The sequence below is a fragment of the Oncorhynchus gorbuscha genome, linkage group LG24, assembly GCF_021184085.1.
Source record: "Oncorhynchus gorbuscha isolate QuinsamMale2020 ecotype Even-year linkage group LG24, OgorEven_v1.0, whole genome shotgun sequence".
Classification (NCBI taxonomy): domain Eukaryota; kingdom Metazoa; phylum Chordata; class Actinopteri; order Salmoniformes; family Salmonidae; genus Oncorhynchus; species Oncorhynchus gorbuscha.
Window position 1 is genome coordinate 43,790,201 of NC_060196.1, and position 26,438 is coordinate 43,816,638.

Sequence of the window (26,438 nt, forward strand, 5' to 3'; positions counted from 1 at the left end):
TGAACATAAATACTATGTTGTATAGTAGTCCAATCTACACTGAACTAAAATAGCCATGCATCATGTAAAGTGTTTTCAGGAGCTGAAATAAAACATCCCAGAAATTGTCCAAACGCAAAAAAAGATTATTTCTCTCAAATTTGGTGCACAAATTTATTTACAGCTTTGTTAGTGAGCATTTCTTCTTTGCCAAGATAATCCATCCACCTAACAGGTTTAGCACATCAAGAAGCTGATTAAACACAGGTGCACATTTTGCTGGGGACAATAAAAGGCCACCGTAAAATGTGCAGTTTTATCATACAACACTATACCACAGATGCAATTGGCATGCTGACTGCAGGAATTTCCACCAGAGCTGTTACCATAAAATGTCATGTTCATTTCTCTATCATAAGCCACCTACAAAGCTGTTTTAGAAAATGTGGCAGTACGCCCAACCGGCCTCACAACTGCTACATGTATGGCGTTGTGTGGGCGAGCGGTTTGTTCATGTCAACATTGGGAACAGAGTTCCCCATGGTGGCGGTGGGGTTATTATATGGGCAGGCATAAGCTACGAACAACGAACACAATTGTATTTTATCAATGGCAATTGGAATGCACAGAGATACTTTGACGAGATACTTTGGCCCACTGTTGTGCCATTCATCCGCCACCATCACCTTATGTTTCAGCATGATAATGCACGGCCCCATGTCGCAAGGATCTGTACACAATTCTTGGAAGCTGAAAAAATTCCAGTTCTTTCATTGCCTGCATACTCACCAGACATGTCACCCATTAAGCATGTTTGGGAAGCTCTGGATCGACGTGTACGACAGCTTTCTCCAGTTCCCGCCAAGTCTGGTGATCAGACCAGATACTGATTGGTATTTTGAATCCACACACACTTTTTTAAAGGTATCTATGACCAACAAATGCATATCTATATTACCAGTCATGTGAAATCCAACGATTAGGCCATAATTTAGTTGACTGATTTCCTTATATGAACTGTAACTCAGTAAAGTCTTTGAAATTGTTGCATGTTGCATTTATTTGTTAGTTCAGTATATATAAAACCACACCATGGTTCACAGAAAAGTTATAGTTCTTTCTTGACCATTGTAACCGAAACATTATAGTAACTTTATTGTTACCTATAAATTATTTGAGCAACACACTAAACCAACAGTTAAGTCTACTTAGAGATTACTTCATCATCTAGGAGCCTTATTTTATTATAATGATTTTATGTTGGACAATTATCTGTATCCAGCAAATGTTCAACTGATAAAAAATGGCAGTGGTCAGGATCATGCTTGTCTTTATGGCCTAACTGTCAGTGAACATGACAGAATGGGACAGAGCCTTTGCATGTATTTGTATTTATTATGGATCCACATTCACCAAGGCAGCTACTCTTCCTGGGGTCCAGCAAAATTAAGGCAGTTTATACCATTTTAAAAACACTACAATACATTCACAGATTTCACAACACACCGTGTGCCCTCAGGCCCCTACTCCACCACTACCACATATCTACAGTACTAAATCCACGTGTATGTGTGTGTATAGTGCGTATGTTATTGTGTGTGTATGCATGTGTCTACACCTATGTTTGTGTTGCTTCACACTTCCTGCTGTTCCATAAGGTGTTTTTTAAAATCTGATTTTAAAATCTAAATGTACTGCTTGCATCAGTTACTTGATGTGGAATAGAGTTCCATATAGTCATGGCTCTATTTAAGTAACAGTTCCGTTTCTGGGGTTTGTAAAAAATATTGTCTCTCGAGTGCTGGTCTTCAGTTGCGCTCAGTGACACTCGGAGACAGGGTACAGTGGGCAGCATGCCAAGAACTTGGCCAGCAAAATGTGAAAGTAGACGGTGAGTTTCGGTTTCCAAATCGCAACGTCAGGGCAATAGTACCCTGGACCGCATACACATCCTCAGCGAAAGTAGTTGTTCAATTTCAGTTTCCAAATCCCAACGTCAAGGCCATAGCACCCGGGAACATATAAATATTCCCAGCTCATACCGACCAATATAACAACACCAACAGGTCATTTGTTCTTCAACAGCATTTTGTTATTTTGTTCTTCAACATTCTTTAGCATTTGTTCTCCAACATTGAGGACCATGAATACAGGTACTGTAGGCAATACTTTTAATTTATTTTGTTTATTTTATCCTGTATAGTTTTTGTTTTGTTTATTTACACAATGGCAGTAGGCCTAGGCATATGTATGTGCATTCATCTGGAAAGTTATTTAATAAGTCCCATCCGCACTTTCTGACCAGTCCTGATCTGTATGTGTGTGTGCGTGTGTGCGTGTTTGTGTTGCGCAGACTGGATGCCCACCCTGTGGTCAGAGTGTTTTGAGGAGATGTTGGATGTGGAGCTGGGCAGCAGTGACCAGTGGGCTTTCCACTTCAACTACGGCCTGACAGAAACACTCACCAAGGAGGAGAGGAGGAGAAGATGGCGGGTGTACAGCCACTGTGCCAACGGACAGTATGTTTTTCCCTTACTATAATTATAATTGTAATAGGCCTGTGATTTGCCCATAGAGAATGACAGAAGCCTCTAGTTGCTAAAATGCCCTATTAGCACGGGCAGCGCCATTGAGGGCTTCCCTAATTTTAATCTAGTCAACTGGGTGGGGCTTCCAACTTCATTGGCTGATCCCTCCTGGTGACCCTGTTGTAGAGCCCTGCACTTGCATGAATTTTAAGCCCGATCCCTACCCATGCCTGTGACATTCAGGCCCTGCCCTACGCAGTCCCGATTGCTTTTGCCAAATTTAAAGCCCGGCCCTGCCCGAAACCCGAAATACAAAGATAACTTCCACCATTAGTCATTCACACTGGCTATCTACTCCGATTTCAGAGCACTCTGGTCTGAATGTACCAGAGCGCAGAATAATTGATGAATTTAGGAAGCGCAACACCTGAATATGACTTGTGTCATTAAACATCGGCAAAAAACATCATTAAATTGTTGCCAGCAGCGCAGTTACAGTCACTAATGCTCTAGATAACATGAAAGCTTAACCAGCTCTGCTAGGCGAGTAAAATGGCCAGTGCGAGTGTTCTCTCATTTGTGTCTGGAAGTAGCTAGCAAGGTAGACACATTTTGCTAGTTAGCTTGGGGGTTTGACTGCGGGTTGTGAGGTCAGAACGCTCGAATGAACCCTACTCCTCGTCCAGAGCGTCCAGTGTGTGCTCTGAACGCTCCGATGGCAAAAAGTTCAGATTTGACTAACAGACAATCTGACAACTCTAACACAGTTACAAAGATGAGCCCTCTATCAATCTCTATGGATTTGCCCCGATTTGGCTCCACAAAGAGCTAAGCGGCTCACAGATTTAGAAGATTGGCACTGCAGAACCACAATGTGGAAACAAAACACTTGTCTTCAACTCCTTCTGTTGACTTGGACATGATGGAACTCCATGCCAATAGATATGCTCTCATTGTAATGCTCCCTCCTTCTCTCTCTCCCCCGTCTAACTCTCTCCCTCAGGTTCCAGTGTGGTGAGTGTTCTAAGACATGGCCGTCGGCACGGGTGGTGGTAGTGTTCCGTTATCGGCTGTGGGATGAGACAGGCCGGGGGACCGTCCTGATGCGGCCTTTCGGCCAGGCATGCAGACGCTGCCGGGAAGAGTTTGAACTTCCAGGCTTTTCAAAGAATGAGGTGGAAGAGGCACTGCTTCAGCTGTTTGTAAAGATTAGGAAGAACTGCTACGGAGAGGAGGAGGAGGAGGAGGAAGGGTCAGAAGTATCAGAGAAGGTGTGGAAGAGGCCCCATGAGAAAGCCCTGTGTGAGGCCTGCAGACTGGGAATCTGCTGTCAAGAACAGTAGAGGAGAGAGAGAGGGGGGGGGGGGTCACATAGCCTCATGTTGTCTAGAATTCCTTGTAAAAATGTTAAAAACAGCCCTATCTATAATGTTGTACTATGGACTTTAGAGTTGTGTAATAAACATGTATTATGTGTAATAAACAAAATCGGAAGACTTTCATGTTCTTTGAGTGTTTTTTTTTTCCTTCTACAGTTTGCAAATTTGAACGATTTGGACAAGTTTGAGGAATTTTTTAAAACAACTTTTCTACCCATCTCTGATAAAGGAAGACAAGGAGACAGAGACATGTATTGAACAATCAGGTGTAAATGGCCAGCGACAACTTGTGCTGCTCATGCGTATGATGCCTTTTCCTGCCAGCAACAACAGAAACAGCAGCATCTCGCATCATCACTGAGAAGAACTGAGATTGGAGAGAGAAAGAAAGAAGGAGATGATGGTGGGGAGTCGAGAAGGAAAATTATGAAATGACGGTATTATGAATGTTTGTATGTCCAACTGATGTTCAAGTGAATCGATGTTTGTAAGTAGCTTGATAGCTAAGTAGCTAATGATGGGTGTTAGCTATCAACTAGATGCTGCCAATGCTGTCATTAGCTAGCTAGCTGTTAGCCAGTTGTAGCTAAATAGCTAGAATTATAATGATTTGACAAGGCTGAATTGAGGCCCACCAAGACAGACACTAGCAGTTAAAATAAACCACAGCCCTAGCATCAGGTTGAACCAGCATAACTTGGCATCGCGTTTAACTACACTAGACATTCACGTCAGCCAGATGTAGCTAGCTAGCAGAACGGTGGCATCTAGCCATGTAGCTATGACTAGCTATTATTGTTAGCTAGTCATAAATGGCTTGGTCGTAGCTAGCGAACAAGTGAGCAAGTCTGTCCATACTGACCTGGTGAAAGAGCCAGACAGCACCAAATAAAGCAACAAGCCAAAGTTAATGGTATAGCCGTAGGCTACATGTCAGGTGGCCGCATGGACAGACGACGATATAGCTAGCTACAGTACGTTAGAGAAGTCAGGCTGACAGACTATGTGCACTAGCCAGCTAACTTCTCTTTGTCTAGAGTCTGACACTTTTACACTGTGTATTGTTCTTGGTACTTATCCCTGGTGTGAAAATTTAAGTAGCTGGATGGCAACTTATTGTGTTTAGCCAACTTCATTATAATACGCTAATAAACACTTTGTGTGTGATACATTTTGTAGTATTAAGCTATGTGTTATAAACACAAGCTGTCTGTTATAAACACAACATGCCACCAAAAGCCAGTGGTTGTTAATTATATTTTTTGTCAATGGAAAACTGATTATTGGTTTGAGGATGCTGCAATAATGTGAGGGGAGAGAGGGAGGCGAAGTGTGCTGGAAGCAGCTGAAGCTGTGTGGAGTTGAGAGTAGAACAGACAGCGTGACCTATAAACTATCAGTAGCCCCCCACCTACACACACACACACACACACCCTCCCTGTCTACAGCAGACTTACTGGAGCAGAAAATGGTGGAACACAGAGACTGTTTATAAATGATGGGGTCTGTGGATCCAGATACAGTAGCTTATATAGTAGACATGGCAATTAATATTAACCCTATTCAGTTAATCAGTAACTTAGTCATGTTGGATGTTTCATAAATGGATAGATTAGTTGATTGATTAATTGACCCCCCCCCCCACCATCTCTCTCTCTTTCTCTCTCTCTCTGCAGGGTGAGGGTGTGGGCCATGTCTGAGCTGTGAATAGTGGAGGAGAGGAAGAGGAGGTGAGGACTGAATAGCGGAGGTAAGTGTTTATTATTATCAAAGTTTCAAATTAGTGATGAATTATTACATGAATGTATTGTATTATTCCATATACAGTACAACTCATTCCAGGGTTTTTCTTTATTTTTACTATTTTCTTGTAGAATAATAGTGACAACATCAAAAATATGAAATAACACATATGGAATCATGTAGTAACCAAAAAGATGTTAAACAAATCAAAATATATTTTATATTTGAGATTCTTCAAAGTAGCCACCCTTTGCCTTGATGACAGCTCTGCACACTCTTGGCATTCTCTCAACCAGCTTCATGAGTTAATCACCTGGAATGCATTTCAATTAACAGATGTGCCTTGTTAAAAGTTCATTTGTGGAATTGTTTTCCTTAATATGTTTGAGCCAATCAGTTGTGTTGTGACAAGGTAGGGTTGATATACAGAAGATAGCCCTATTTGGTAAAATAGCAAGTCCATATTATGGCATGGATAGCTCAAATAAGCAAAGAGAAACAACAGTCCTTCATTACTTTAAGACATGAAGGTCAGTCAATCCGTAACATTTCAATAACTTTGAAAGTTTCTTCAAGTGCAGTCGCAAAAACCATCAAGCGCTATGATGAAACTGGCTTTCATTAGGACCACCACAGGAAAGGAAAACTTTCAGAGGATAAGTTCATTAGAGTTACCAGCCTCAGAAATTGCAGCCCAAATAAATGCTTCAAAGAGTTCAAGTAACAGACATATTTCAACATCAACTGTTCAGAGGAGACTGCATGAATCAGGCCTTCATGGTCAAATTGATTCAGACACCACTACTAAAGGACACCAACAAGACTTGCTTGGGCCAAGAAACACGAGCAATGGACATTAGACCAGTGGAAATCTGTCCTTTGGTCTGATGAGTCCAAATTTGAGATTTTTGGTTCCAACCGCCATGTCTTTGTAAGACGCATAGTAGGTAAACGGATGATCTCCGCATGTGTGGTTTCCACCGTGAAGCATGGAAGAGGAGGTGTGATGGTGTGGGGGTGCTTTGCTGGTGATACTGTCTGTGATTTCTTTAGAATTCAAGGCACACTTAACCAGCATGGCTACCACAGCATTCTGCAGCAATACACCATTCCATCTGGTTTGCGCTTAGTGGGACTATCATTTGTTTTTTAACAAGACAGTGACCCAACACACCTCTAGGCTGTGTAAGGGCTATTTGACCAAGAAGGAGGGTGAAGGAGTGCAGCCTCAGATGACCTGGCCTGAATACTTTCAAACTGCACTGTATCCTGAGTGTACAAAACATATAGAGCGTGTGAGCACGTTGCCTGAGCAGACATTCAACTTCTTGATGCACCCATTCCATACCGGGATCATTTTCGTCAACATCTAAAAATATTTAATTTTCATGAAATCACAGGTGCAATATAGCAAAACACAACTTAGCTTGTTGTTAATCCACCTGGCGTGTCAGATTTCATTAAAGCTTTTCGGCGAAAGCATACCAAGCGTTTATGTAAGGACATCTCTCTCAGCAGACAAAACATTACAAACAGCCAAGTAGATTGGTCACGAAAGTCAGAAAAGCAATAAAATGAATCGCTTACCTTTGATGATCTTCGGATGTTTGCACTCACGAGAATCCCAGTTACAAAATAAATGTTCCTTTTGTTTCATAAAGATTATTTTTATATCCAAAATATCTCCATTTGTTTGGCGCGTTATGTTCAGAAATCCACAGGCTCGAGCGGTCACGACCGGGCAGACGAAAATTCCAAATAGTATCCAAGTTCGTAGAAACATGTGAAACGTTTTTTATAATCAATCCTCAGGTTGTTTTTACAATATATAATCAATAATATCTCAACTGGGACTGTAGCTTCTTCAATAGGAGAGAGAGAGAAAATGTCTGCTCCAAGCTGTTGCGCATGCAAAACGCTGCTGGCACCCAGCCGTCCAATGACGCAATGTGATCTTTCTCGCTCATTTTTTAAATAAAAGCCTGAAACTATGTCTAAAGACCATGGGGAAACCATAGGAAAAGGAATCTGGTTGATATCCCTTTAAATGGAGCGAAGGCAGGCAATATCAGTTCTGTTATACTCACAGACAATATTTTGACAGTTTTGGAAATTTTAGAATGTGTGCTATCCTAATCGGACAATTATATGGGACAATTATATATATATATATATATATATATATATATATATATATATATATATGGGCCTGAGAATTAGGCAGTTTCATTTGGGTATGTTTTTCATCCAAACATCAAAATACTGCCCCTTACTGCCCCCTACACTCAACAGGTTTTAACAGAAAACACAAAAAACGTCAAGCAAAGTACTTCTTTTACTTTGAAGTGCTATGGTTTTTAGGGCTTTTAAGCTGCAACTAATGTACCAAAAGTCTGTGAATTATGTCATTGTACATACATTGGAGACAGGCTGTCACTTAAGTATTGTGATCAGTTTGTATTACCTTGTTTAATTTAATTGAATTAAAATATAGTGGCTGGTGGTGGTCTACTTGGGCAAAGTGGATCCACGAGAGACTGAAGTGAGATGAGTGGAATCCCCACACACACCTCAGAGAAGTGTCTGATGCTCTCCCAGCCACCCATTCCCAATCTCATCTCTACGCTGACCAATAACCTCCATTGAATCTTAGCTATAATAACAAACAAGGAATAATAATGACTATAAAATTGTAGGAAATCGAAAGGCACCATGATAGGGACAACTTATAATATGGTTATTATGTGCTAAAGGAACAAGGATTTCCTTGTTACTAAAGCCAATTCTAAAGTAGAGTTTCACCAGGTCCTCTTAACTCAGGAATATCAATTGTGGCGCACACCTTTTTGGTTACTACATGATTCCATATGATTTATTTAATAGTTTTGATGTCTTCACTATTATTCTACAATGTAGAAAATAGTAAAAATAAAGAAAAACCCTTGAATGAGTAGGTGTGTCCAAACGTTTGACTGGTACTGTATGTTATTAACACACACACACATATATATATATATATAAATTCTGAATGATAAAGGTGATTAATTGTGCTGAATGATTCCAGTGCGACGCCCCCTGAAGGGCAGTGATGGGGAACACAGCCACTAAGTTCCGGAAGGCTCTAGTCAGCGGGGACGAGGCGTTGGCATGGCAACTGTACGAGGGCAACAGCCAGTTCAGAGAGGGGCTGGACCCCAACGCGTCCTACGGAGAGACCTACCACCACAACACACCCCTCCACTACACCTGCAGGCACGCCATGACACGCCTGCTCAGGTAACTCACCTTAGATATGTTTCAGGGATACAGGGAGCGATGGAGAGAGAAGAAGAGAGAGTTCCAGTGTGTTAGCAGTCTGACCCCTGGGAGGAGATGACAGGCTGTCAATGAGCCTATTTTTTTTATCTTCCTTTCACTGATCCTCCCCTCCTTCTTTTCTCTCTCTGGGTGATTACAGGGGTCAGAGGAAGCGGGTTGAAAAGGCCAGCTAATTGAGTGTGTGTGTGTGTGTGTTAAAGGCCAGTTCGCTAACTGCAGGTCTATTTCGGTACCTTCCTGCCTATCAAATTACTCTTCCATTCAGCCATCTGTTTGAGTGCACTTGACCAGAAGTGTGCGCTTATCTGATGGTTATTGCTGTGTGATAAATGCTGTTTCTCACAGATTCAGCAGAGGGGAGGGAGAGTAGAGAGCCGTGAGGTGGAGGAAGAGAGTGGGATGGGGAGAGGAGAGGAGAGAGGGAGTAGATGATGAAGGGGAGGTAATCAGTAAATGGATCTGTAGACAGACAGAGATGTTGAATATAAACTACCTGAGGACTGCAGCCCCAGCATAATGTTGACTTGGAACTGGAATGTCTGTCATCTGTCCACTCTGCTTTGAAAATATGCTTTGAAAGGACAGTTCCTCTTCTGTAAAGATGGTAAACCTCTCTCTCTCTCTCTCTCTCTCTCCCTCTCCCTCCCTCTCTCTCTCTCTCTCTCTCTCTCTCTCTCTCTCTCTCTCTCTCCCCTCCCTCCCTCTCTCTCTCTCTCTCCCTCTCTCTCTCTCTCTCTCTCTCTCTCTCTCTCTCTCTCTCTCCCTCTTTCTCTCTCTCTCTCTCTCTCTCTCTCTCTCTCTCTCTCTCTCTCTCTCTCTCTCTCTCTCTCTCTCTCTCTCTCTCTCTCTCTCTCTCTCTCTCTCTCTCTCTCTCTCTCTCCCCCCCCTCTCTCCAGGTCGTTCCTTTTCAGTAAAGAAGGGAACCCTAACAAGCGGAACGTGCAGAATGAGACATGTCTGCATGCGTTGTGTCAGGGAGCGCACATCCTGCTGCTGCCAGAGGGGGCACTGTCTCCCAGACTGGCCAGACCACAGAGAGACGAACAACGCAGGGCAGACTGCCTACAGGTATAGATACACAGACACACTCAAATAATACATACACACAAAGAACACACACACAAATACATTAGAGTGCTAATAATTTTGTGTGTGTGTCCAGATGATCCTGAGCTGGACCGGGGCTAGGCTGGACAGAGGACAGTATGAAAGGGTTAACATTAATGCTACAGACAACAGGAACAGCACCTGTCTACACTACGCTGCTGCTGCTGGCATGAAGAGCTGTGTTGAGGTAAGAGAGAGAGAGAGAGAGAGAGAGAGAGAGAGAGAGAGAGAGAGAGAGAGAGAGAGAGAGAGAGAGAGAGAGAGAGAGAGACTGTGTAGAGGTAAGAGAGAGAGAGAGAGAGAGACTGTGTAGAGGTAAGAGAAAGAGAGAGAGAGACTGTAGAGGTAAGAGGGAGAGAGAGAGTGTAGAGGTAAGAGAGAGATACACTTTTTAGAGGTAAGAGAGAGAGAGACTGTGTAGAGGTGAGAGAGACTGTGTAGAGGTAGGAGAGAGAGAGAGACTGTAGTGGTAAGAGCGAGAGAGAGAGAAACTGTGTAAAGGTAAGAGGGAAAGAGACTGTGTAGAAGTAGGAGAGAGAGAGAGAGACTGTGTAGAGGTAGGAGAGAGAGAGAGAGACTGTAGAGGTAGGAGAGAGAGAGAGAGACTGTGTAGAGGTAAGAGAGAGAGAGACTGTGTAGAGGTAGGAGAGAGAGAGAGACTAGAGGTAAGAGAGAGAGACTGTGTAGAGGTAAGAGAGAGAGAGAGACTGTGTAGAGGTAAGAGAGAGAGACTGTGTAGAGGTAAGAGAAAGAGAGAGACTGTGTAGAGGTAAGAGAAAGAGAGAGACTGTAGAGGTGAGAGAAAGAGAGACTGTAGAGGTGAGAGAGAGAGACTGTAGAGGTGAGAGAGAGAGAGAGACTGTGTAGAGGTAAGAGAGAGAGAGAGAGACTGTAGAGGTAAGAGAAAGAGAGACTGTAGAGGTGAGAGAGAGAGAGAGAGAGAGAGAGAGAGAGAGAGAGAGAGAGAGAGAGAGAGAGAGAGAGAGAGAGAGAGAGAGACTGTGTAGAGGTAAGAGACAGAGAGAGATTGTAGAGGTAAGAGAAAGAGAGACTGTAGAGGTGAGAGAGAGAGAGACTGTGTAGAGGTAAGAGAGAGAGAGAGAGAGAGAGAGAGAGAGAGAGAGAGAGAGAGAGAGAGAGAGAGAGAGAGAGAGAGAGAGAGAAGAGAGAGAGAGAGAGAGAGAGAGAGAGAGAGACTGTGTAGAGGTAAGAGACAGAGAGAGAATGTGTAGAGGTGAGAGAGAGAGAGAGAGAGAGAGAGAGAGAGAGAGAGAGAGAGAGAGAGAGAGAGAGAGAGAGACTGTGTAGAGGTAAGAGACAGAGAGAGAATGTGTAGAGGTAAGAGAAGGAGAGAGAGACTGTGTATAGGTAAGAAAAAGAGAGAGACTGTAGAGGTAAGAGAGAGAGAGAGAGAGAGAGAGAGAGAGAGAGAGAGAGAGAGAGAGAGAGAGAGACTGTGTAGAGGTAAGAGAAAGAGAGAGACTGTGTAGAGGTAAGAGAGAGAGAGAGACTGTAGAGGTAAGAGAGAGAGAGAGACTGTGTAGAGGTAAGAGAAAGAGAGAGACTGTGTAGAGGTAAGAGAGAGAGAGACTGTAGAGGTAAGAGAGAGAGAGACTGTGTAGAGGTAAGAGAAAGAGAGAGACTGTGTAGAGGTAAGAGAGAGAGAGACTGTGTAGAGGTAAGAGAGAGAGAGAGAGACTGTCTTCTCTCATCTTTTAACTATTCCTCTCTCTTTCCCTTTTGCCTCCCACTTCTCCTGTTGTGTGTGTGTGTGTGTGTGTGTGTGTGTGTGTGTGTGTGTGTGTGTGTGTGTGTGTGTGTGTGTGTGTGTGTGTGTGTGTGTGTGTGTGTGTGTGTGTGTGTGTGTGTGTGTGTGTGTGTGTGTGTGTGTGTGTGTGTGTGTGTGTGTGTGTGTGTGTGTGTGTGTGTTTGTGTGTTTGTGTGTCTGTTAGCTCCTGGTCCAGGCTGGGTCAGACCTGTTTGTGGAGGACGAGGAGAAGTTAACCCCGTGTGACCACGCAGAGAGACAGCAGCACACACACCTGGCCCTGCGCCTCGAAGCCATGATGGTGTTCTCACAACACACACACACCGAGACACAGACACCCAGCAGCACGCTGCGCCATAAAGAGGTGAGTTACACACCACCGACACAGAGCAGCCGCTGCCGCGAAACTGCACTTCGTCACTGAATGCAGAATGCTGCACCACACACACAAAATAATCCTAAACAACTTTATTCAAAATAGAGCCATACAACATTTACTTGGAGTGCATAAGTTTGTTCCAAGCCTGGCTATTCAAGGAGACATGGGCTGGGTGCTCTGTGAAATATGACATGGATTAGGTGCCCTGTGAAATAGGACATGGGCTTGGTGCCCTGTGAAATAGGACATGGGATGGGTGCCCTGTGAAATAGGACATGGGCTGGGTGCCCTGTGAAATAGGACATGGATTAGGTGCCCTGTGAAATAGGACATGGGATGGGTGCCCTGTGAAATAGGACATGGGATGGGTGCCCTTTGAAATAGGACATGGGCTGGGTGCCCTGTGAAATAGGACATGGATTAGGTGCCCTGTGAAATAGGACATGGGATGGGTGCCCTGTGAAATAGGACATGGGCTTGGTGCCCTGTGAAATAGGACATGGGTTAGGTGCCCTGTGAAATAGGACATGGGATGGGTGCCCTGTGAAATAGGACATGGGCTGGGTGCCCTGTGAAATAGGACATTTACATTTACATTTAAGTCATTTAGCAGACGCTCTTATGGATTAGGTGCCCTGTGAAATAGGACATGGGATGGGTGCCCTGTGAAATAGGACATGGATTAGGTGCCCTGTGAAATAGGACATGGGTTAGGTGCCCTGTGAAATAGGACATGGGATGGGTGCCCTGTGAAATAGGACATGGGCTGGGTGCCCTGTGAAATAGGACATTTACATTTAAGTCATTTAGCAGACGCTCTTATGGATTAGGTGCCCTGTGAAATAGGACATGGAATGGGTGCCCTGTGAAATAGGACATGGATTAGGTGCCCTGTGAAATAGGACATGGGCTGGGTGCTCTGTGAAATAGGACATGGATTAGGTGCCCTGTGAAATAGGACATGGGATGGGTGCCCTGTGAAATAGGACATGGGCTGGGTGCCCTGTGAAATAGGACATGGGCTGGGTGCTCTGTGAAATAGGACATGGATTAGGTGCCCTGTGAAATGGGACATGGGATGGGTGCCCTGTGAAATAGGACATGGGTTGGGTGCCCTGTGAAATAGGACATGGGTTGGGTGCCCTGTGAAATAGGACATGGGATGGGTACCCTGTGAAATAGGACATGCCAGAGGACAGGATAAGAAAAAAGGTCTTCAACTGGGATAAAACACACAATTACCCATGGACAAAGGAACTCAATTACCCATGGACAAAGGAACTCAATTACCCATGGACAAAGGAAATTAATTATCCATGGACAAAGGAAATTAATTACCCATGGACAAAAGAACTCAATTCCGTTTTTAAGGAAGCGAATCTACAACACATATTTAGAAAGAAGCTACGATGTCAACATGATCAAACACAAGTGAAAGCTTAGCTACAAAGAAAAATGGCCAACTGATATATGACTTAAACCAAAACTCAGAACAACCAAATCAAAAACAACTATGATCTGGAACCCTATGTCACCTCTCACCTAACAAGAAACCAAAGGTCACTGTGTGCCCAGTTGAGAACCAGGATACTTCCTCTGGCAATTAAGATAGGTTTAATGCAATAATGGAAGACGAGCAGCTATGTACTGTTTGCGATTCAGGGGAGATTGAGAATGAACTGCGCTTTTTATTGTACTGTACTTTATATGATGATTTGACAGTAAGCTTGTTTGATAAAATGTGTACCAGTGTTCGTTCGTCGAAAGAGAGTCGGACCGAAATGCAGCGTGGTGGTTACTCATGTCTTTAATTAAATAAATGACGATACATGAAATAACTTAATAAATACAAAAACAACAAACGGAACGTGAAACCTAATTACAGCCTATCTGGTGAAACTACACAGAGACAGGAACAATCACCCACGAAATACACAGTGAATCCCCAGCTACCTAAATATGGTTCCCAATCAGAGACAACGATAATCACCTGACTCTGATTGAGAACCGCCTCAGGCAGCCAACCTAAGCTACACACACCCCAAATAAACCACAATCCCAATGCCTACAAAAACCCCAATAAGACAACACAATAAACCCATGTCACACCCTGGCCTGAACAAATAATTAAGGAAAACACAAAATACTATGACCAAGGCGTGACAGAACCCCCCCCTAAGGTGCGGACTCCCGGACGCACCTCACAACCATAGGGAGGGTCCGGGTGGGCGTCTGTCCATGGTGGCGGTTCCGGCTCGGGACGTGGACCCCACTCCATTAATGTCATAGTTCCTCCCCTTCGCGTCCTGGTATAATCCACCCTCGCCGCCGACCATGGCCTAATAGTCCTCACCCAGAACCCCACATAACTGAGGGGCAGCTCGGGACTGAGGGGCAGCTCGGGACTGAGGGGCAGCTCGGGACTGAGGGGCAGCTCGGGATTGAGGCAGCTCGGGACTGAGGGGAAGCTCGGGACTGAGGGGCAGCTCGGGACTGAGGGGCAGCCCGGGACTGAGGGGAAGCCCGGGACTGAGAGAAAGCCCAGTACTGAGAGGAAGCCCAGTACTGAGAGGAAGCCCAGTACTGAGATGAAGCTCAGGCAGGTAGTAGGCTCCGATAGATCCTGGCTGGCTGGCGGATCTGGAAGATTCTGGTTGACTGGCAGATCTGGAAGAGACTGGTTGACTGGCAGATCTGGAAGAGACTGGCTGACTGGCAGATCTGGAAGAATCTGGTTGACTGGCATATCTAGAAGATCATGGCTGACTGGCGGATCTAGCTGCTCTATGTAGACTGACAGCTCTGGCTGCTCCATGAAGGCTGGCAGCACTTTGCAGACTGGCAGCTCCTTGCAGACTGGCAGCTCCTTACAGACTGGCAGCTCATTGCAGACTGACAGCTCTTCAGTGGGTCATATGATTGAGTGTAGTCTGGCCCAGGAGTGGGAAGGTGAACGGAAAGGCTCTGGAGCAACGAACCGCCCTTGCTGTCTCTGCCTGGCCGGTTCCCCTTTTTCCACTGGGATTCTCTGCCTCTAACCCTGTTACGGGGCTGAGTCACTGGCTTGCTGGGGCTCTCTCGTGCCGTCCCTGGGGGGGTGCGTCACCTGGCTGTTGATTCACTGTTGTGGTCGGCCTGTCTGGGTTTCCCCCCCTTTGGGTTGTACCGTGTCGGAGATCTTTGTGGGCTATACTCGGCCTTGTCTCAGGATGGTAAGTTGGTGGTTGTAGATTTCCCTCTAGTGGTGTGGGGGCTGTGCTTTGGCAAAGTGGGTGGGGTTATATCCTTCCTGTTTGGCCCTGTCCGGTGTCCTCGGATGGGGCCACAGTGTCTCCTGACCCCTCCTGTCTCAGCCTCCAGTATTTATGCTGCAGTAGTTTATGTGTCGGGGGCTAGGGTCAGTTTGTTTATCTGGAGTACTTCTCCTGTCCTATTCGGTGTCCTGTGTAAATCTAAGTGACTCTCCTTCTCTCCTTCTTTCTCTCTCTCGGAGGACCTGAGCCCTAGAACCATGCCCCAGGACTACCTGACATGATGACTCCTTGCTGTCCCCAGTCCACCTGGCCATGCTGCTGCTCCAGTTTCAACTGGCCTGGGCCCTGGACCATGTCCCAGGACTACCTGACATGAGGACTCCTTGCTGTCCCCAGTCCACCTGGCCATGCTCCTGCTCCAGTTTCAACTGTTCTGCCTTGCTATTATTCAACCATGCTGGTCATTTATGAACATTTGAACATCTTGGCCACGTTCTGTTATAATCTCCACCCGGCACAGCCAGAAGAGGACTGGCCACCCCACATATGCTCTCTCTAATTCTCTCTTTCTTTCTCTCTCTCGGAGGACCTGAGCCCTAGGACCGTGCCCCAGGACTACCTGACATGATGGCTCCTTGCTGTCCCCAGTCCACCTGACTGTGCTGCTGCTCCAGTTTCAACTGTTCTGCCTTATTATTATTTGACCATGCTGGTCATTTATGAACATTTGAACATCTTGGTCATTTTCTGTTATAATCTCTACCCGGCACAGCCAGAAGAGGACTGGCCACCCCACATAGCCCGGTTCCTCTCTAGGTTTCTTCCTAGGTTTTGGCCTTTCTAGGGAGTTTTTCCTAGCCACCGTGCTTTTACACCTGCATTGTTTGCTGTTTGGGGTTTTAGGCTGGGTTTCTGTACAGCACTTTGAGATATCAGCTGATGTACGAAGGGCTATATAAATAAATTTGATTTGATTTGATTTGATTTGCAGACTGGTAGCTCTGGCTGCTTCATGCAGACTGACAGCTCTGGCTGCTTCATACAGACTGACAGCTCTGGCTGCTCCATGCAGGCTGGCAGCACCTTGCAGACTGGCAGCTCCTTGCAGACTGGCAGCTCCTTGCAGACTGACAGCTCCTTGCAGACTGACAGCTCTGGCTGCTCCATGCAGACTGGCAGCTCTGGCTGCTCCATGCAGACTGGCAGCTCTGGCTGCTCCATGCAGACTGGCAGCTCTGGCTGCTCCATGCAGACTGACAGCTCTGGCTGCTCCATGCAGACTGACAGCTCTGGCTGCTCCATGCAGACTGACAGCTCAGCCTGCTCCGAACAGGCAGGAGGCTCCGGCAGCGCTGTAGAGGAGGAAGGCTCTAGAAGCGCTGAACATGCGGGAGACTCCGGTAGCGCAGGAGAGGAGAAAGGCTCTGATAGCGCTGAACAGACAGGAGACTCCAGCAGCGCTGTAGAGGAGGAAGGCTCTGATAGCGCTGAACAGGCGGGAGGCTCCGGCAGCGCAGGAGAGGCGAGGCGCACTGTAGGCCTGATGCGTGGTGCTGGCACTGGTGGTACTGGGCCGAGGACACGCACAGGAAGCCTGGTGCGGGGAGCTGCCACCGGAGGGCTGGTGTGTGGAGGTGGCACAGGATGGGCTAGACCGTGAAGGCGTACTGGAGATCTTGAGAGCAGTGTTGGCACAGGACGTGCAAGGCTAGGGATGTGCACAGGAGGCCTGGTGCGTGAGGCTGGCACATTTTTCACCAGCCGACTAACACGCACCTCAGGACGAGTATGGAGGGCTGACCCAGGTGCCATCAAATCCCCGACACGCGCCGTCGGACGAATCTTGTACCTAAAGCACCAAGCTAGCAACTCCCTCATTACTCTCCACTCCACCTTCCCTATTAACTCCTTCACAGTCTCTGCTTCGCTCACCTCTAACACCGGCTCTGGTTCTGGTCTCCTCCTTGGCTCCTCACGATTAACAAGGAGAGTTGGCTCAGGTCTATCTCCAGACTCTGCCACTCTCCCTCTGAGCCCTCCCCCAATACATTTTTGGGGCTGACTCACGGGCTTTCCTCTGCGCCGTCGTGATTGCCTCTCCAACTCCATTCTCCTATAGCCCTCTTCACACTGCTCCAGCGAATCCCAGGCGGGCTCTGGCACTCTTTCTGGGTCGACCGCCCACCTGTCTATTTCATCCCACGTCGTATACTCCATGCTTCTGCTGTCCATAACGTCCTCCCTTCGCTGCTCCTGCTGTCGCTGCCTGTAACCACGCCACTCGGTCTGTGTGTGGTGGGTGATTCTGTAATGGCGTTCTTCGTTTGTCGAAAGAGAGTCGGACCGAAATGCAGCGTGGTGGTTACTCATGTCTTTAATGAAACAAATGACGATACATGAAATAACTTAATAAATACAAAAACAACAAACGGAACGTGAAAACCTATACAGCCTGTCTGGTGAACAACAACACAGAGACAGGAACAATCACCCACCAAATACAAAGTGAAACCCCGGCTACCTAAATATGGTTCCCAATCAGAGACAACGAGAATCACCTGACTCTGATTGAATACCGCCTCAGGCAGCCAACCTAAGCTACACACACCCCAAATAAACCACAATCCCAATGCCTACAAAAACCCCAATAAGACAACACAGTAAACCCATGTCACACCCTGGCCTGAACAAATAATTAAGGAAAACACAAAATACTATGACCAAGGCGTGACAAAATGCAACAACTGAAACCAGAACTATTTTGGGTTAGAGACTAAGAGAAGCTGGAATGGTTATTTAGAAAATAAGTGTTTCTGGGTGAAATTTTATTTTGCAAAGCATGGACTATACGTCAAGATAAGCTTTATCATTAAAGTAGGTTTTTGTTTTGTTTATCAATTTTTTATTTTTTTATTATGAACCTACAGTGCATTCGGAAAGTATTCAGACCCCTTGACTTTTTCCAATTGTTGTTACGTTACAGCCTTATTCTAAAATGTATTAATTGTTTATTTTTTCAGTAGTATTCAGATCCTTTACTCTACTTTGTTGAAGCACCTTTGGCAGAGATTACAGCCTCGAGTCTTCGCGGGTATGACGCTACAAGCTTGGCACACCTGTATTTGGGGAGTTTTTCTCATTCTTCTCTGCAGATCCTAAAAAGCTCTGTCAGGTTGGATGGGAAGTGTCGCTGTACAGCTATTTTCAAGTCTCTCAAAAGATGTTTGATCAGGTTCAAGTCCGGGCTCTGGCTGGGCCACTCTCCGTCTGGCCACTTTACCATAAAGGCCTGATTGGTGGAGTGCTGCAGAGATGGTTGGCCTTCTGGAAGGTTCTCCAATCTCCACAGAGTGACTCTGGAGCTCTGTCAGAGTGACCATCGGGTTCTTGGTCACCTCCCTGAACAAGGCCCTTCTCTCCCAATTGCTCAGTTTGGCTGGGCGCCCAGCTCTAGGAAGATTCTTGGTGATTCCAAACTTCTTCCATTTAAGAATGGAGGCCACTGTGTTCTTGGGAGTGTGTTCCTTTCCAAATCATGTCCAATCAATTGAATTTACCCCAGGTGGACTCCAATAAAGTTGTAGAAACAGCTCAAGGATGATCAATGGAAACAGGATGCACCCGAGCTCAATTTCAAGTCTCAGAGCAAAGGGTCTGAATATTTAAGTAAATTAGCTATTTCTGTACATTTGCAAAAATGTCTAAAAACCTGTTTTCGCTTTGTCGTTAAGAGGTATTGACTCTGTGAAATGGTGCTGCCAAAATAAATAATATACAGAGCCAGTATATATGGACAATATATATAGATACAGAATTTACACAACATACAGTATATACAGTGCCTTCAGAAAGTTTTCACATGGTGAAATCCTTGAGCTTATCCTTCCAAAGTGTAATTCATAATTTCACCATGCTCAAAAAGATATTCAATGTCTACCAATAGGTGCCCTTCTTTGCAAGGCATAGGAAAACCTCCCTGGTCTTTGTGGTTGAAATGCACTGAGGGACCTACAGATAATTGTATGTGTGGGGTACAGAGATGAGGTAGTCATTCAGAAATCATGTTAAACACTATTATTACACACAGAGTGAGTCCATGTAATTTCTTATGTGACTTGTTAAGCACATTTTTACTCATTAAACTATTTAGGCTTGCCATAGTAAAGGGGTTGAGTAGTTTTTGACTCAAGACATTTCAGCTTTTCATTTTTAATGAATTTGTAAAGATTTCTAAAAACATATTTCATATCATATTTGGTGCAGGTGACTTTGTTTGTCACCTGCGCCGAATACAACATGTGTAGACCTTATAGTGAAATGCTTACTTACAAGCCCTTAACCAACAAGAAAGAGTTAAGAAAATATTTATCAAATAAACTAAAGTAAAAAATAATATAAAGTAACACAATAAAATATCAATAATGAGACTATATACAGGGTGTACCGGGTGTACCGGTACCGAGTCAGTGTGAAGGGGTACAGGTTAGTTGAGGTAATTTGTACATGTAGGTTGGGGTGAAGTGACTGCACAGATAGTAAACAGCGAGTAGCAGCAGTGTACAAAACAAATAGAGAGGTGGGGGGGGGGTCAATGTAAATAGTCTGGGTGGCCATTTGATTAATTGTTCAGCTGTATTATGGCTTGGGGGTAGAAGCTGTTGAGGAGCCTTTTGATCCAAGACTTGGCGCTCTGGTACTACTTGCCGTGCGGTAGCAGAGAAAACAGTTTATGACTTGGGTGACTGGAGTCTTTGACAATTTTTTGGGCCTTCCTTTGACACCGCCTAGTATAGAGGTCCTGGATGACAGGAAGCTTGGCCCCAGTGATGTACTGGGCTGTACAAACTACCCTCTGTAGCGCCTTACGGTCAGATGTCGAGCAGTTGCCATACCAGGCGGTGAGGCAATGCTCTCGATGGTGCAGCTGTATAACTTTTTCAGGATCTGGGGACGCATGCAAAATCTTTTCAGTCTCCTGAAAGGGAAAACGTGTTGTTGTGCCATCTTCACGACTGTCTTGGTGTGTTTGGACCATGATAGTTTGTTGGTGTTGTGGACACCAAGGATCTTGAAACTCTCAACCTGCTCCACTACAGCCCCGTCGGTGTTAATGGGGGCCTGTTCGGCCTTTCTTTTCCTGTAGTCCACGATCAGCTCCTTCATCTTGCTCACATTGAGGCAGAGGTTGTTGTCCTGGCACCACACTGCCAGTTCTCTGACCTCCTTCCTATAGGCTTTCTCATCATTGTCTGTGATCAGGCCTACCACTATTGTGTCGTCAGCAAACTTAATGATGGTGTTGGAGTCGTGCCTGGCCATGCAGGTATGAGTGAATAGGGAGTACAGGAGGGGCCTAAGTACACACCCCTGAGGGGCCCTAGTGTTAAGGATCAGCGTAGCAGACGTGTTGTTGCCTACCCTTGCCACCTGGGGGCGGCCCGTCAGGATGTCCAGGATCCAGTTGCAGAGGGAGGTGTTTAGTCCCAGGGTCCTTAGCTTATTGATGAGCTTCGTGGGCAGTATGGTGTTAAATGCTGAGCTGAAGTCAATGAACAGCATTCTCACATAGGTGTTCCTTTTGTCCAGGTGGGAAAGGGCAGTGTGGAGTGCAATTGAGATTGCATCATCTTTGACATTATGGGATATTGTGTGGAGGGCATTGACACAAAATCTCAATTTCATCCATTTTTTATTAACACAATAAAATGTGGAAAAAGTCTTTGCTACTGCAGATACAGTGTCTTGTAAGCCAACATGGGCTGGTCATCTTGAAGATGCAAGACACAATAATAATGAAATAAATCAAGTCACACAAACACACTTTAAATCAGAGATGCATTTGCTGTGAAAAGTAGCCACAGAGGGACAAGCATACTATTATGGTTTTAGATAAAAATGTTTTCCTAGCTTTTTCAATTCTTAATCTCTCTCTCCCTCTCTCTCTTTATCTCTCCTCTCTCTCCCTCCCCTCTCATCCCCAGCCCTATGAGGGTTTGAAGCTGCAGGACTTGAGGAGACTGAAGGACATGTTGATAGTGGAGACAGCTGACATGCTGCAGGCTCCTCTCTTCACCGCTGAGGCACTGCTCAGAGCACACGGTGTGTGTGTGTTTCATGTGTGTGTGTTTCATGTGTGTGTGTGTGTGTGTGTGTGTGTGTGTGTGTGTGTGTGTGTGTGTGTGTGTGTGTGTGTGTGTGTGTGTGTGTGTGTGTGTGTGTGTGTGTGTGTGTGTGTGTGTGTGTGTGTGTGTGTGTGTGTGTGAGTAAACTGTCTCTGTATCTAATTGGGACACGTAGGAGCTATTGAAGGTGTGTGTGTCGCTCTAACCTCTCTGTCTCTGTGTGTAACAGACTGGGACAGGGAGAAGCTTTTGGAAGCCTGGATGAGTGATTCTGAGGAGTGCTGCCAGCGGTCTGGGGTCTTGATGCCCACACCCCCGCCCAGCGGGTGCAATGCCTGGGACACCCTGCCTTCCCCGCGCACCCCTCGCTCCCCCCTCACCCTAACCCTCACCTCCCTCACTGACAGCTGCCTCACCCCAGGGGAGGAGGGAGGGACTACGGTGAGTCACAAGACATTTTGGTCCAGGACAGGTTGCACATTTTTGTTCTACCCCAGCACGTGCACACCTGATCCTACTAACCAACCAATCATCAAGCCCTGGCTGCCTGTGTGAGTGTGTAACAGAGTTAAGAACGTACCGTAAGCTCACTCCACAGCTAGCTTGAAATGTGGAGAATGGAGCCATCCAATTAGTACCTTTTGGGTGTCTCTAACCATTGGAGCATTGTTAAGGAGGGCGGTCACGTGTGTTAGCAAAGAAGAGGTCTCGAGTTCCAGCCAGGTATGAACCGAAACGAGCTTGAGAGTGGTACTTGCTAAGCAACGTGACATCCGTAATACATATGTGCGTGTTTTGTGTGATGTAGTGTATACCTCTGACTGTGTGGAGTGTCTCTTTCCCTCCAGTGTGGGATCTGCCTGTGTTCCATCTCAGTGTTTGAAGACCCAATAGACATGTCCTGTGGTCATGAGTTCTGCCGAGGCTGCTGGGAAGGGTACGTCACTTACACTGTTTGAATTGAATTAAACACGATGGATCCTCATGGGAAATTCAATTGTCACAGGCCTATACGACACATATTACAATACAGATGTATAAACTGAATAGAAAAATACACACAATCTGGAAGGAAGTAATGCACAGTATAAATGGCAAGAGCAAGCCATATCAATTTAAATATTGACTGTACATCCAATAATGATTGAATTGGATGTGATTTGTTTCAGGTTTCTGAATGTGAAGATCCAGGAGGGTGAGGCTCATAACATCTTCTGTCCTGCCTGTGACTGTTACCAGCTGGTGCCTGTTCAGGTTATAGAGAGTGTTGTCTCCAGAGAGATGGACAAACGATACCTGCAGTTCGACATCAAGGCACGCACACACACATACACGTACACGCACGCACACACATGCACACTCACACACACTATGTCGCTCTCAAAGCATCTTATCTCTCCTCCCTGTGTGTGTGTGTGTGTGTGTGTGTGTGTGTGTGTGTGTGTGTGTGTGTGTGTGTGTGTGTGTGTGTGTGCGTGCGTGCGTGCGTGCGTGCGTGCGTGCGTGCGTGCGTGCGTGCCTGCCTGCCTGCCTGCCTGCCTGCCTGCCTGCCTGTGTGTATCTTCTCTAGGCGTTCGTGGAGAACAACCCATCTATCCGGTGGTGCCCGGCAGTGCGGTGTGAGAGAGCGGTCAGGCTGACCAGACCTGGTCCGGGGGTCAACCACCTGGGGTTCCCCCTGCTGCCCTCCCCTGCAGTCGACTGTGGCAAGGGTCACCTCTTCTGCTGGTACACACACATCAGACCGTCTCATGGGGAAAAGTCTCAAACGTAGAGAATGATACAGTGCATTCAGAAAGTATTCAGACCCTTTCACTTTTTCCACATTTTGTAACGTTACAACCTTATTCTAAAATGTATTAAATTAATGTTTTTCCTCATCAATCTACACACAACACCCCATAATGACTAAGCAAAAACAAGTTTTTAGAAGTAAAAAACAGAAATATGACATTTACATAAGTATTCAGACCCTTTGCTGTGAGACTGGATATTGAGCTCAGGTGCATCCTGTTTCCATTGATCATCCTTGAGATGTTTCTACAACTTGATTGGAGTCCACCTGTAGTAAATTCAATTGATTGGACAAGATTTGGAAAGGCACACACCTGTCTATATTAAAGTCAAGGAGGTGACCAAGAACCCGGTGGTTACTCTGACATAGTTCCAGAATTCCTCTGTGGAGATGGGAGAACCTTCCAGAAGGACAATCATCACTCCACGAATCAGGCCTTTATGGTATGGCCAGACAGAAGCCACTCCTCTGTAAAAGGCACATGACAGCCCACTTGGAGTTTTCCAAAAGGCACCTAAAGGACTCAGACCATGATCAATCCAAGATTGAACTCTTGGCCTGAATGCCAAGCGTCACGTCTGGAGGAAGCCTGGCACCATCCCTACGGTGAAACATGGTGATGGCAGCATCATATTGTGGGGTTGTTTTTCAGGGGCAGGGACTGGGAGACTAGTCAGGATCAAGGGAAAGATGAATGGAGCAAAGTACAGAGAGATCGTTGATGAAAACCTGCTCCAGAGCGCTTAGGACCTCAGACTGGGGCGAAGGTTCACCTTCCAACAGGACAACAACCCTAAGCACATAGCCAAGACAACGCAGGAGTGGCTTTGGGACAAGTCTCTGAATGTCCTTCCTTGCGTGGCCCAGCCAGAGGCCAGTCTTGAACCAGATCGAACATCTCTGGAGAAACCTGAAAATAGCTGTGCAGTGACGCTCCCCATCCAACCTGACAGAGCTTGAGAGGATCTGCAGAGAAGAATGGGAGAAACTCCCCAAACACAGGTGTGCCAAGAAGAGTCAAGGCTCAATGCCAAAGGTGCTTATGTAAATGTGATGTTTCTGGGTTTAAAAATAAATAATTTGCAAACATTTCTAGAAATCTGTTTTTGCTTTGTCACTATGGGGTATTGTGCAGATTGATGAGGATAAAAAAATGTAATCTATTTTAGAATAAGGTTGTAACGTAACAAAATGTGGAAAAAGTGAAGGGGTCTGAATACTTTCCGAATGCACTGTATATTTATATTCGTCCCCCTCTCTTACTCTTTTCCTCCGTCTGTCTCCCTCCTCTCTCTCCCCTCTGTCTTCCATCTGTCTCTCTCTCCCTCTATTCCTCTCTCTCTTCCTCCATCTGTCTCTCTACTCTCTCTCCCCCTCTTCTTCTCTCTCTCTTCTTCTAACTGTCTCTCCTCTCTCTCTCTCCCCCTCTTCTTCTCTCTCTCTCCCTCCTCTGTCTCTCTCCTCTGTCCCTCCCCTCACTCTCCTCTCTCTCTCTCTCCCTCTTCTCTCTCTCCTCTCCTCTATCTGTCTCTCTCTCCAGGGAGTGTCTAGGTGAGGCCCATGAGCCATGCGACTGTCAGACATGGAGGATGTGGCTGCAGAAAGTCTCAGAGATGAAGCCAGAAGAGTGTGAGCACAGACACACACACACACACACACACACACACACACACACACACACACACACACACACACACACACACACACACACACACACACACACACACACACACACACACACACACACACACACACACACACACACAGATATACAGTATGTTATAATAAACTCATGATTGTATATGCTGATCTTGGTATGTGTGTGTGCGCTTGATCTTGGTATGTGTGTGCGTGCATGTTGGTGATGTTTGTGTACATGTGCGAATGTGTTTGTATGTGTGTGTGTGTATCCAGTGGCAGGTGTATCCGAGTCGTATGAGGATGCAGCTAACTGTCTGTGGTTGTTAACCAACTCTAAACCCTGTGCCAACTGCAAGTCTCCCATACAGAAGAATGAGGGCTGCAACCACATGCAGTGTGCCAAGGTACATACACACACCTCACACACACACACACACCAGCTTTGCTACATTTTAATGGCGTTTAGGAAGATATTGAAGCAGTCCCAACATAGAGCCTTGTGGGACACCATATTAAAGCAATAAGACAGGGTTATTACCATGTATGTACAACACCTGTTTCTCTGTCTGCAGTGTAAATATGATTTCTGCTGGATCTGTCTGGAAGAGTGGAAGAAACACAGCTCTTCAACTGGAGGATACTACCGCTGTACACGCTATGAGGTCATCACACAGCTAGAGGAGCAGTCCAAAGAGATGACTGGAGAGGTACACACACACACATACTTGTTTTTCTATCCCCGTTGTGACCTAAAATAGATTTCCATTAAAAATCCTATTTTCCCTAACGCCTAACCCTAATTCTAATCCTAAACCTAACCCTAAGCTTAAAATGGGGATATTTGTGGATTTCAGGTCCCCACAAGGATAGAAGAACAACATAGCACGCACTGCACACACTCTGACATTTTACGTTAAGTATTTGACAGGAGTGTGTGTTTTTCAGGCGGAAAAGAAGCACAAGAGTTTTCAGGAGTTGGACCGCTTCATGCACTACTACAGCCGCTATAAGAACCATGAACACAGCTATAAGGTAACACACACACAGCATAATATTGTATTTATGATATCTACCAATGTTGTTTTCTAAAATGTGATGTCTCTCCCTATCCCTCTCGCTCTCTCTCTTTCTCTACCCCCCTGTATCTTCTCTCTTTCTCTTTCTAGTTAGAACAGAGACTATTGAAAACAGCCAAAGAGAAGATGGAACAGCTGAGTAGAGCCTTCATTGGATGTGAGTCTCTGACCTACCTGACTCTACTTTCTACCTCAGAGGCTGTCCCTGCCCCTCCTCTTGTATAATGATGGAGGGAGAGGATGGTGTGTCCTGCGTATGGTGTGTGTGAGTGTGTGTGTATTTGTGTGTTTCTAACAGCAGTGTGTGTGTATTAGTATGTTTCTGTTTCTAACAGCAGTGTGTGTGCGT

General features: G+C 45.7%; 2 protein-coding genes across 2 annotated transcripts in view; both read left to right on the forward strand.

The window, feature by feature from the left end:
• The first annotated feature begins 1,919 nt into the window (after positions 1-1,919).
• LOC124012248 (receptor-transporting protein 3-like) lies at positions 1,920-3,850 on the forward strand. Its single transcript, XM_046325722.1, has 3 exons — positions 1,920-2,132; positions 2,333-2,498; positions 3,511-3,850. Exons 1-3 carry the CDS (start codon positions 2,123-2,125, stop codon positions 3,848-3,850), a joined length of 516 nt encoding a protein of 171 aa, XP_046181678.1. The 5' UTR covers positions 1,920-2,122.
• Positions 3,851-4,180: 330 nt separating this feature from the next.
• LOC124012567 (ankyrin repeat and IBR domain-containing protein 1-like) overlaps positions 4,181-26,438 on the forward strand; it is a 28,132-nt gene continuing 5,874 nt past the window's right edge. Inside the window, exons 1-16 of the mRNA XM_046326342.1 lie at positions 4,181-4,323; positions 5,563-5,636; positions 8,694-8,905; positions 9,844-10,015; positions 10,110-10,241; positions 12,007-12,186; positions 21,437-21,554; positions 21,807-22,018; positions 22,426-22,514; positions 22,747-22,891; positions 23,148-23,305; positions 24,913-25,001; positions 25,287-25,417; positions 25,586-25,720; positions 25,959-26,045; positions 26,180-26,246. Coding sequence (XP_046182298.1) covers positions 8,718-8,905; positions 9,844-10,015; positions 10,110-10,241; positions 12,007-12,186; positions 21,437-21,554; positions 21,807-22,018; positions 22,426-22,514; positions 22,747-22,891; positions 23,148-23,305; positions 24,913-25,001; positions 25,287-25,417; positions 25,586-25,720; positions 25,959-26,045; positions 26,180-26,246 — 1,903 coding nt within the window. The 5' untranslated portion in view covers positions 4,181-4,323; positions 5,563-5,636; positions 8,694-8,717. The remainder of the gene's footprint in view (positions 4,324-5,562; positions 5,637-8,693; positions 8,906-9,843; positions 10,016-10,109; positions 10,242-12,006; positions 12,187-21,436; positions 21,555-21,806; positions 22,019-22,425; positions 22,515-22,746; positions 22,892-23,147; positions 23,306-24,912; positions 25,002-25,286; positions 25,418-25,585; positions 25,721-25,958; positions 26,046-26,179; positions 26,247-26,438) is intronic.

Excerpts from the sequence above, each read along its gene's own strand:
- LOC124012248 (XM_046325722.1), top strand. Across the intron at positions 2,499-3,510 it reads AGCCACTGTGCCAACGGACA|GTTCCAGTGTGGTGAGTGTT; the intron begins GTATGTTTTTCC and ends TCTCTCCCTCAG.